Source organism: Protopterus annectens, chromosome 10.part0, assembly GCF_019279795.1.
Source record: "Protopterus annectens isolate FY-2018-M chromosome 10.part0, PAN1.0, whole genome shotgun sequence".
NCBI lineage: Eukaryota > Metazoa > Chordata > Ceratodontiformes > Protopteridae > Protopterus > Protopterus annectens.
The window spans coordinates 432,777,026-432,789,706 of NC_056744.1; the positions used below are offsets into that span (position 1 = coordinate 432,777,026).

General features: G+C 37.2%; 1 protein-coding gene across 4 annotated transcripts in view; it reads right to left on the reverse strand.

Moving 5' to 3' along the window:
* Window positions 1-621: 621 nt before the first annotated feature.
* TIE1 (tyrosine kinase with immunoglobulin like and EGF like domains 1) overlaps window positions 622-12,681 on the reverse strand; it is a 521,980-nt gene continuing 509,920 nt past the window's right edge. For all 4 annotated transcript variants that reach the window (XM_044085330.1, XM_044085328.1, XM_044085331.1 and 1 more), the window contains 2 exons: window positions 5,084-5,183; window positions 622-2,823 (listed from right to left, as the gene is read on the reverse strand). In XM_044085330.1, coding sequence (XP_043941265.1) covers window positions 2,752-2,823; window positions 5,084-5,183 — 172 coding nt within the window. In that variant the 3' untranslated portion in view covers window positions 622-2,751. The remainder of the gene's footprint in view (window positions 2,824-5,083; window positions 5,184-12,681) is intronic.

The window sequence follows — 12,681 nt, forward strand, 5'->3', positions numbered from 1 at the left end:
CCCGGTTAAGGGTCACCACAGCGAAACTCTGGTCCGCTAATGATTGACAGTGGATTTTTGCGGCGCCGAGTTGCCAACCTGATGCCCAACCTTCAAAGAAGGCACACCCATTCACGCACGCACCTACCTGCATGTCTTTAAACATCACTTGACCACGGGGAGGACATGCAGACTCCACACGGAAGGAGCTCCAGACGAGAATCGAATGGGAGAACCTCTTGCTGTGAGGCTACAATGCTAACCGCTGCACCACCGCGGCCTACTAGCCTGATCCTCATTAATTACCTAGTTCTTGACCACCTGACCCTACTGAACTAAAATTCCCACCCATTCCCTAACCATAACCTTAACTCTCCTATCCTGCTCCCTCCCTAAACCTAAAGTCCCCTTGGCATGCCAGTCAATCATTGAGCATACATCAATGCTGTACAATTACTTTCATTCTGCAGTTTTAGATGAATGTTACATGATGAAAATTATTATTTGAATTACTATGATAAAAAATACGCTAAAGTTAAAAAAGTGTACTGTCTTGCTTATCATTGACAATCCAGTGAGCATTATCATAATTTAAATTCTTTAGGCACATTTCTGTTTATCTTTTCTTCAGACCAGAAAGAATAATATTAATATCAATTTTAATTCATTGTGTTGTATTCCTGTTGCTCAATGCTTCCAGGTGTATCCTTAACTTGGACAAGAAAAAGATATTGTTGGTAAACTTAGATTGTGTCGTGTAGATTCTTGTGGATAAGGAAGGATGTGCAAAACAGTTAACTGTAGACTTACATAGCGCATTTTAAATAAATGTGTCATAAAATGCAATCCTTGAATTTCTCAAAAAGCTGTACAAATGTTCTTAGGTTACAAGGAAATACTCACAAAAATGCTGTCCCTAAAATTATACATCAAACTGTAAAACATTACAGTACCACTGTTGGTATACTCCAAATAAACTGTAAAACAGTTTGCAAAAACTACTACTGCAATCTTTGTAACAACCATCAATACACTAAGAACAGAATGTGCTTCAATCAGATTGTAAAAAAACGATGACATAAAGCTATTTTGAAAGAGTATTTCATAAATATCTCCACATAGCATACATCTCTGTATTTCAAAAATGCACTGCTGAAGAGAAAAATGGTGTCTGCTCCTAACAATCTCATGAATACTAGGTTTATAACCAATTAAGAATAGTAGGTATATAACCAACTGAGTCATCTGCAGCAAAAATTGTCTGACTTTGGAGCCCAAATTGCAAAGTCTTGACAGGTTATTTCTCATACTTTCTTTTATATTTAAAAGACTTCCAACAAGTTTGCTTACCCACTGCATACAGAGAACAATATTTAGCATAAATTCTTAAAAACGTATACAGGAAAAACAAATTTAAAATACAGTAAGCATCAATTCCTAAAATCTATACAAGGAAATCTAAAGGAAGAGACGAGTATAGTCTAAGTACTTTACAACTTTTCTAGTCTCAAGGTAATTTGAAGCTATACAGGGACATGCTTTTGCAAATTATTGTTTGTGTACTGTATTTACAATTTGCACTATTATTTACAAAAATGGGTGGTTCTTCAACTACTAATTCTGTAAGAAGAATCCACTGAAGGTAATTATCTGAGCAAGTCAGTTCAAGAGCTCAGTGGTTCCTGACTACATTCTATTTTGTGTACCAAAGAAGGAATTACCCTGCTTTCACACTAATGTTTTCCTGATATGAAGTCTGCTGTGCCAATGGATATAGTTGCTTCACAGTTTTTGTTTTTACAATGTTCTAGTTTGCATCCATTGTAATCAGACATAAAGCATAATCACTATTTATAAATGTTGCTGGAAAAATTTATACTGGTAACCTCTGTCTTGTTCACCTTGTGGGATGCTGTAACAATAACTCCTCATAGAAGGAATTATTAAAGAAGCAAAATACAAAACTTCTGAACTCCTATGGATAACAACTCTACATTCATCTCAAGGCCAAGAGCAGCATCTCATTGAAAAAATGGTCCATCGTTTTCATTTTGGTGGGCTTCTGAAGAATGCTGACATACACTGTTGATGGAAAACCAGAAAAGTTTCTTACCACATTCTGCACCAAGTTATATACACTAGAAATGAAGAGGGAGTGCTGTTTCCTTTGCTTCCTTTCTTTTGTTTCTTAGGCTACAGTGGAATGCCTATGGGTGACATAATGCTTTCATCTGTTGCAGTTCACCGTGAGCAAAACAATATTTTTGTTGTTTAATCACATCCTCCAACAAAAACAGACAAAATGTTGTGTGCACTCCCAAAAAGTAGACGACCAAAAATATGTTGCAAACATGGAATAAATCCAAAAGAATGGCATCTCAGTGCAAAAAATTGCTCCATATGTTTACATCTCTATCAGTTTCTTGGAAGCCAGTCATGAGATACTGTTGTTCTGTTTTTTGTTTGAAAAGAGCTATGAGTTCAGATTTCAGAATGTTTGCAAGAACAGAGTTGGAAATGCATTACAATGTCTTTATGTTCACCATATCTCCATCTGCAGACACAATTCTGCTGAAGTCAGTAAGTTTATTTCCCAAGTACTCCATGTTAATTGTGCTCAAAACAATTTGTAATATGTGAACATGCTACTTTGTATTTTTAAGCAACAGGATACTATTCAGCCATAGTACTTTTTATCAAAAGAAGAACAGACGGAGTGTCCTGTTTTCATTGTCAGTGTCTGTTTTTTGTCAGTGACTGGTTGTCTTGGCTTTATGCTTCTTCTGCTGTGGCATCGATTCCAGCATAGGTGAAATTTTCGAACAGTGCCACATTCACATAGGCCTAATTGAAAAAAATAGAAAAGGTGCAGATCAAGTTATATAGTACAAAATACAATCGATACTTCTAACTATTCTAAAATATGAATGACTTTCTAAGAATGCACAAATGTCATTTACCTGAAATGTTATATAACCCTTTACATCTTTTGTCTAGACTCGTAAAATATTGAAAATAAAAGAATTATTTGCAGGTTCAATTACATGTATCTGTTGGATATGGTGTTAACCTTATAGTCAGAAAGGCTTAATACAAATTAGAAATATTATCTCTGAAGGTTTCTGTATTGCACTCATCTTTTCTGATTCTGAGACTGCTCTACCTCTGAGATTTTCCCCTTGTAAGAGCCTTAGCATGGACATTGGTCTAATTGGCAAAGGTGCATGCTAATTCATCGTTCCTGGGGAGTGAGAATTTCTAGTTAGCCATGTGCTCATCTCTGGAAATATACTCAGGTACTGAATTACTCTGCTGAGCCATATATAGAATTGTACAACCAAGTTACATTTTATGCTAGGAGGGAAAAGTGAATATTGTAAAAAGATGGTGGCCAGCCATTCACTACAATGGGATTACTTGTGGTACAGTTAAGTTGAGCAAAGCTGTGGCTGTGGTGGAGGTGGGATGTCAGATTGTCTGTGTATGTGTGTGGTTAGGGCATGTAAGAGCCTGGATGAATGTGTGTGTGTGTGGGTGCATGTGTGTGTGTGTGTGTGTGTGTGTGTGTGTGTGTGTGTGTGTGTGTGCGCGCGCATGTGTGCGTGCGTGTGTATGTGTGTCACTGCTTAGATGGTAGGACTAAGGAGTTAGGAAGAGGATTGCTATTCCAGATGTGCATGTGTGTGTGTGTGTGTGTGTGTGTGTGTGTGTGTGTGTGTGTGTGTGTGTGTGTGTGTGTGTGTGTGTTCCTGTGTGTGTTCCTGTGTGTGTGTGTGTTCCTGTGTGTGTGTGTGTGTGTGTGTGTGTGTGTGTGTGTGTGTGTGTGTGTGTGTGTGTGTGTGTTCCTGTGTCATTACTACATCATTATTTATTTATTTATTTTTTGCCAAACTGTTAATTTAAATTAACAGTTTGGCAATTACATCACTAATTTAAAATTACTTTCCTACACTGATCTAGCATTACTAGAACTGGAACCCAAAAATTATTGCCCCTGCCCTCCCATGAGTATTAATGCCATAGACATGGCTTATTTCATTTAGTCTTCTGCATTCAGAAGCAATATTTAAAAATTGTTTTTTATGCACGGGTGCAAAATGACCTTTGTTTTTTGTATAAAAAGTGTTTGCATGCATAATGATACATGCAAACACTTTTTTATACAAAAACACAAAAGTTGTTTTGCACATTTAGACATGATCTTTAAATAAATTCAAAACATTAGTAATGAATGCATGTTCATACCTCATAGGCAGATACACTTTAATTCATTGAATTAATCTGACAGTCAGTCTTTTCACTGTACACTAACACTATAGAGCTGAAAGTATTTGGGTGATAACTAACTCAATGAGTGGGCATTTTACTATGAATTTAAATTAATCCAGAATATAAGATTATCATATGATGTTATGAAATGACAGTCTTCTTTTTTATCTTCAGTTATACCGTGAGTGTTCCTTCTCTCCTCAGTCTATCAACAGTACTTTCCTGTAACCTTTAACCTTCATGGCTATTGTGGCTTAATATGCTAGCACTCGGTAACCCTATAATTTATGGTTACCCGAGAGCTGTAGGGACTTGGCAACATGCTTTAGGGACTTGGCAACACATAAGAAGCATCATGTGAGAGGGACTTCAAGTTCTTCCTCATTTGTGGAAGCAGGATGTGTAATCTGCATTTGCTTCTGATTTAGTCCCGCGGTCTGTTTACTGGTACATTTTACTTGCTTTTCACAGGGTGCTGCTCTTGTATGAATCTTACTGACTGTGCCATTCTGAAGCAGGAAAGCTGTTCTCTAAGATACAGCATTTCTCTTGACTTTTGTGGTAACCTAGGAACGTTCCTAAATCAAAGGCTTCACTACCATCATTACCACAAACACCACTGTAGAACGACAGCCTACATTTCTGCAATGGTGTTGAACTGTGGCAGGTTTTAATTTTTGGATGCTCTTCAAATGTAATAATAATTTTTTGAAATGACTTAGGCCTTCGCTTTGAATGGCTGATCTCTTAACTGTTTTGGATTTAAGTAGATGTGGCAATTAATTTGCTCAATCCTTGTTTTAAGATTTGTTGTTTTATGACCTTGATGCCTTACCTTTCTTGCCTCTAGCATTCGACTGAGCTGTACACAAATCTGAGCAAATGTGGGTCTTTCATGAGGCCTGTCTCGCCAGCACTGTCTCATCAGGTCATACCTGTGGAGATAAAAAGAAGCATAACCACAAAATCAGTATAAACTTCCAGTACAAGTAAAAGCATCTTTGAAGTGATACTTTTTTTGTTCATTCTAAAACTTTTATTTATCATGACTGACACTAGCTTCTGCACATGAAATCATTTAAACAAAGTGGTACTATTCGACAATCATGAACCCCTGACTCTAATTACTTCTTTCTTCTAAAGTCATGAAGATGATTTTTTTTTTTGAACTGCATGACTGGTGGTTTAGTTTTGCAGTATGTTAGACAGGAACCTTTGATTCCTAGTTTGATACATAAAATTGTCTGGAAATCATTGACTTAGCTTTTTGCTGAAAACAATTATTTCAGTTCTTAGTTCCTACAGTGTTCATCTTTAGCTCTCTAGCCCCACATGACTATCAGGGTTCCCCTTACAATAGCTTATTAGACCAATTTATTCCTCCTTGGGATGCAGAAGCCGATCAGTTGTTTTCTTCATGCTGACCATCAAGCTCTGAGAATGTTGCCACTATCCATTGTTACAGTCAGACTGTTTGTGATTGTGCAGTAATGCTCCCCCTGCAACAGCTGTGACCTCCTCATTGTATTTGCACCATAAGGAATACACAGACCTCTATGCTTACAACCTCTAGTTTGCAGTGCTGTGCACTGCACTGGCAAGGATGGTGGCCACTGTCCTTCTAATGGACCAGCTTTAGCCCCAGCCCCTATGAATGGCAATCTGACACCTGTCAGTCAGCTACCACCATCATCATGTCAGTTCTTCTTGGGCTAAGCAGCTACTTGAAGCTGTGTTGATTGTGGCAAAAGCTAGGATGTCACCCCTCTTAGCTAAGGTCCTAGCAGTTCCTACAAAGTATTAGAATTAGTTTTCTTCAAGGTGTTAAGAGCTCAGGCATAACCATTTAATGAGGTATTATCAATTTCAGCTTGAGTACTCAGAGGTAAAGCTCAGTTTTCATTTGTTCCAGCTGCATTGCTCAGTCCTTTTCTTCATTTTTTATTGCTTACCACGTCTGAACATTTTTAGGTCACTGACAATGCACTTGGCTAAGACCAAACAGTCTCTGAAAAAGAGATTTTTTTTTAAATTTAGTTTCATTAACTAAATTTCTTGGAGTGCAATGAACTTGCATTGAGAATTATAAAATCCCTGTGTATGAGGGGAGTGCAAGGGGGTTTACCTCCCAGGAAAGACATTAATTTCAGGTTTCACGTGTGTGTTTGCATCAAACTATTACTATTTTGAGTACTGGCAGATCAATGTTATTTTTATGGCAGACAGAAGGATTGTGTGAGTGCATAGCAAGAATGTTTTGGAGGGGCTGGGAATGAGAAGTCATTGTGAAAGTGATCTAATTGTGTTTTACTGGTAAAATTTCTTATTCTACGTCACTAACATGCCTTACTGGTTTCTCATACAGCTTCCTTTGTTTTAGATCATTTGATATGAGTACCTCAAATGGATTTCTGGTTTTGTCATTACTGCTACTTCTGTTCCCCATTCTTGAGTTTCTTGTTGTTGTTGTGTCTTTCGGCTTTTCCCAGTTAGGGGTCGCCACAGCGGAACTCCGGTCCGCTAATGATAAAATGATTGGTAGTTGATTTTTATGTGCCGAGTTACCAGCCCTGATGCACAACCTGCAACGAAGGTATGCCCATTCACGCATGTCTCCACGCAGAAGACGCTGTAGCTGAGAATCGAACCGGACAGCGTCTTACTGTGAGGTGACAATGCTACGAGTTTCTGCTTCTCATATATTTTTTTTTACATTGCACTTTCACTGCCATTATTTAAACACTTTATCCAGGCAGATGGAATCTCTTCTCACCCTTCCAGCATTGTCTTTTGCATGACATCTACTGATTAATGGTGGAATCAATATAAACAAAAGACTTTCCTTCCAGAACTTCTGCAAGGCCACATATAAAGAAACTGAGAAGGGCCATGCATGGTTGCATTAACCACTTGTTACCATCCTTCAGTATGAGTGAACTAAGTTTACTTATGACCTTCTGGAGTTCTACAATTAGCAAATATTTTACCTTTGCTACAACCTTAAGACAGCCTCCAATCCTGTCTACATTGTTCTTATTGAAATTTAAACACACCCCATCCACTTGCTGATCCAATGGCCTTAGGTTTAGTTAAACAACTCTGTTAGAGTTCATCTTTTATACTGAGAACACAGCTAAAATCAACTAAATATAATTTATAGCCGTATGTTAGAAAGCTTTCTTTCATTTTAAGGTATTTCTTCTTTCTCTTCCTGGAAAAGCTTCAAACATTTCAGTATAAAGAACTTTACTTTGTGTCTAGTTTATATATTCTGTATCTCATGAACTGACCTTAAAAGCTTTAGTATATTTTTTGAAAGGGGATAGCAAATCCCATTTTGAAGCTTTAGGACTCTTATTTGACAACAAATATTCTGAGTTTAATGACATGCATTTTTAAAATTAAAGGGTAGTGACAGGAGATATTTTGGCCAACGTCATCCTGATTATTTATGGGAAAGTTAGAACATTTTTTAAAAATTTTTATTTTCATTTTTTATGTGGTTTATTTTTCATTTTTGAGGTTTGCATCACAATGCTTTTTGAATGTTGATGATGAGATGGAAATCTTTCATCCAGGAATATCTCATCAAAATTGTACTCATCTAATGTCTCTTTGTCAAATATACCCATTTATTAAGTGTGCCTGATAGCTAAACCATAAGCCTGACTATGACTTACTGAGAGTGTACAGATAGGGTCTGCACATCCAGGTGACATGAGCAGTGGCATGAATTAAAGGGGCAAGGTGGCCAACAGTGGTATAACCCTGTGGATCAAGAAGGGATGAAGAACAGTACAGCATTGAGATAGATGTCCATGTGCCTCCTGGTGCCATAAGTGATTTCCATGGCACACGGGTGTACAGAGGAGGAGGAAGCTGAAGCTTCAAATCAATAGCTACCTGCCCCAGCCTGAATGAAGGTGCAGTGGCAGTTAGCACTGACTGCTGCTGTACTAGAAACTCACCAAGAAGTACCAATTGCATACAGTGACACTGACATGGAACGACACTGCCCATAATCACACTCCAGATTCCACTGCTATTGAAGTTCAGAATGTGCTGTCAAGAGTGACAGAAGAAGCTACATTATCCAGAAATGTCCCTACAATATTGTGCAAGCTATTACAGCAATAACTTCAGCAGCTGGCTGAATGCACAAAATGTAAAACAGCAGGAGAGAAGTTTGCAGAAGAAAGCCACGGCAGATGAGAAGGAGACCACCCTAGCCGTGACACACATCGCCCAGGTTAGCTTTATCTCACAAGCAGAGTTTTTTTTATAATTTGTACATTGTGGAGGATGGGAAAATCCCCTTATGGGTAATTATGGAACCTGAACTAACATCTCAATTTCTTTATTTTTGATGTTTTGTGCATCAATATTTCTAAAGGTTGAAATGAATGTGTTAAAGGATGTAATAATATATATATACACATATATGGGATTGGTGATAAATTCTGACTACTTACAATACCGAAGACCAGAATCCCGGGACCAGATACCCGAAAGACGAGAAAACCGGAAGACCAGAAGTGTGAAATTTAAAATACCGAACACTACACTAAACATACACCACACACATACACATACACACACCTTCACCCAAAACACAAACACACAGAGCTACTCTACATAAAGGCCTATTGTACAGTAAATATAACAGTTTTATAAATTATAATGCAAATGAGGAGAGAAGGAAGAAATGTTGTTTAGAAAGGTTGAGACAGTGTAGGGTTGCCCTGATGAGAAACAAAAACAGAGTAATGTATCCAGAGAGCGTTGTTTGAGGCTTGCATTTGAAACATTTGTTATTATTATTTTGTCTAAATAATAGGAGCAAGGAATTCCATATTCCATATACATAGGAAAAGTACACACTGTCACCAGCAAATGTATTAGATGGAATTATGTGAAGAGGTAGTTTATTAGCGGAGTGCAGCTGTCTATTTGGGGAGTGAAGTGCATGAGAAGTAAACGAGTGAGGTGGAAGGAGCTATTTTGCATACTGAATTGAGTAAGAATGGTTTATTACACTGAAGATGAAATTATATGTGATATGAGAGAAATTAGGTGGTGGGTGTTGAGACTGAGGTGGGTAGTGCTGATTGGCTAAGGAATGAATGGGTGGAGATGGTGAAGTATAGAAGCAGTATAGAAGAGATTATGGGATTTGGGGTAGGGTAGGAAACTGAGGCGAGTCTGAAAGTAGTGTGTGAGAACAGAGCAGGGTCTCTTTATGAATACAAACTTATTTCACGAAAATCTGTGGAAAAGTAGGTAAGCTTTTCTGATGAAGCTAAACAACTAAAATAATGGTATACAAATGCTTTTGGCAGTTATAGAGTGTAAGAAAAAAGTATTGTTATTGGAACGGGTAAACTATAGTTAGAGAAGAATCCAGATATTATTATGTAGTATTATAACCTCTCTGAAGTGGGAGCAAGAATTTGGGATTTCAAAGTGGCACTAGAGGAGGTTTTGAAAAGCACATCCCAGAAAGCAATCCATTGACAAGGTAGCTCTCCAACTGTTTTTCACAGTTTAGTCTAGGTTTCCCTAGAATTTATTCAAGTAAGAGGGTAGTTCTTTTAACCTTTGACCCTTTCTCAGTTGTGCACGAATCTTGGTCTCCAGCCCAGTCTCTCTCTCTCTCTCTCTCTCTATATATATATATATATATATATATATATATATATATATATATATATATATATATATATATATATATATATATCTATGGATCTCCTATTATTCACTGAAAAAGCACATTTCACTGAAACACATTTCACCACGCACTTTTCGCCGAAAACACAATTCACCGAAATACATTTCACCGAAAGCTATATATGGCCTTTTCTCCACTGTAGTGCAACCCTGGAGTTAGTATATATAGTAAGGGGGGTATCACCCCCCCCCACATATTTTAAATATTTTGAATTATATACATGGATATATGTAATTGCAATATATTACTGTTTGACAATAATATATACATAAAATATCAGGGGGCTATGCCCCCCCACCCCCCCTTACTATATATACTAATTCCAGGCTCACACTACAGTGAGGAAAAGGCCATATATAACTTTCGGTGAAATGTGTTTTGGTGAATTGTGTTTTTGGTGAATTGTGCACACTAATTTGATTTTCGGTGAAATGTGCTTTCAGTGAATATTAGGAGATCCATATATATATATATATATATATATATATATATATATATATATATATATATATATGGGTCTACTTTGAATGATCGAAATTTAAAAACTTTGAATTTCATATGGCCAGGACCATATGATTGAAGTTTTGAAACTTCGAACATTCAAAAAAACCCAAAACAAAACAAAAATAAATTAAGACACATTAATGGCCCCCGTTATTAAAATATACCAACTCCAAAATCGTACTACAGTGAGGAAAAGGGAATATTCCCATTCCGTGCTGTATGGAGATTTATGTTTAAGTGTTTGAAGTTTTAAAACTTCGATCATATGGTTTCGGCCATATGAAATTCAAAGTTCTAAAACTTCGATCATTTAAATGGGACCTATACATACACACACACACACACACACACATATAATATATATATATATATATATAGTTTACTATGACAATGTGGAAGCGGACTCGGTCGAATGATGGTATCATTGACCCACATCCGCGAAAGTCACAATGTTGAATTCTGACATTGTAGAAGTACATCCCAAATTCAACCTCGTACAAGTGTCAACATGGGTGTTCAGATAGGGGCGAGATTTGCACTTCGACAATGTCGGGTTCAACATTGTCAAAATTCGCCCTCCAGACTTTGTCAAAGTGGATTTGACTGAATCCACTTCAACATTTGATTGTAAACCTATATATATATATATATATATATATATATATATATATATATATATATATATATATCTACACTAGTAGTTCCAGTTCTCATCATTTATCCCTCAGTGTGTAGGAGCTCATGCCAATTGCAGAAGGTGTGTGTCATATCTTGGAGTGAATGTAAAGGTATCAAGTAAACATGGCATCCAGTACGCAAGAAACAACTGTAGCTGTGTGCACTGCAGTGTCATCATGTATCTTTACAAGCGTATCATGTATGCATACACTGTATCCATCCATCTATCCACAACCCTTTTCCCATTTTTGAACATGGAGTTGGGGTGTCACTTCAACAGTGACAATCATTTAGTCCCAAGGTTTACACTGCCGGCTGGCTAGTCCTGCTGCAGATGTGCACACTCTGTATGTACACTCCCAGAGAGTCACTTTCTGTCTTACAGTTCAGTTATCAGGTACCCTCAATGGAAATGAATGTATGCATTTGGGGTAAGGCCTTAGAAAAATAGAACACTGACACACTGCCTCTCAATGAAATGACAAGACCCACAAATTGTTATCAAACTGTATTCACTGTCTCAGTTTGGTGTCTGACATGATTTTTTCCCCTTACCTTTTTTTCATCAGGCATTCTGCATGGAATATAAGAGAAACATATGCTACACTAAGCTATACTGATTTATCAGTTTCAGTTTGGTGTCAGTTTATCTAGTTCATCTACCTAATTCTGCTTTAGATAATTATATAGTGAACTTTGTACCAGTTACTGGATAATATAGCTATTGAACTCTAATCAGAAATTTATATGTTTGCATTATACAGACTATTTATTGCCAATACCATTCTAATATGGTAAAAATTAAGAAATAAACTACCAGTATTTTTCACTTTACAATTCATATGTTCCCTGTGCTCTATTTTGAATGCCCAGTGTTTAAACTTCCAAAGCAAATATCGCTTTAACACATGCTCTGACTTTGTAGTAAAATATTAACATTGTGAAAATTAGCTACTTAAAAACAAATTGTTTCACTGAAATAAAATGAGACATATTTTTTTTTTATGTCAGACAACTGATTCTTAAGCTTCACATTTGGCGTCTACTTCTCAAAAAGTCAGGACTAATGCCAATGGCCTCTGGCTCACCAAGTTTACAGATGGCTTTAGATTCCCTCCCATGACACATGCATCCTACAAGATAGCCTAACTGAAACAAATGACAGGTGTCGAAACCACAGATTAAAATGCAGTGCAAAGAAATGTATTATAGGGCCCTTTATGAAATCATCCAACCAGGTTAATTACGCGATCGATTAAATACCATTAAGAGTTGACCCAGCAGTTAGGGATCTGGGAACATATGTAGACAGTAAACTGGCCTTCAACCAACATGTAGCAAAAATAGTAAAAAATCATTCTATGTCACCCAGCTCATAAGCAAGGTTATGGTATCTAGGTCCAAGGAAGGCATAGTATCATTCTACTCAGCCCTTATCAGACCCATCACTGAATGCAATGCCCCCCCCCCCCTTTGACATGTACCCATACCTCTCAACCTGGAAACATCAAAAATCTGGACAA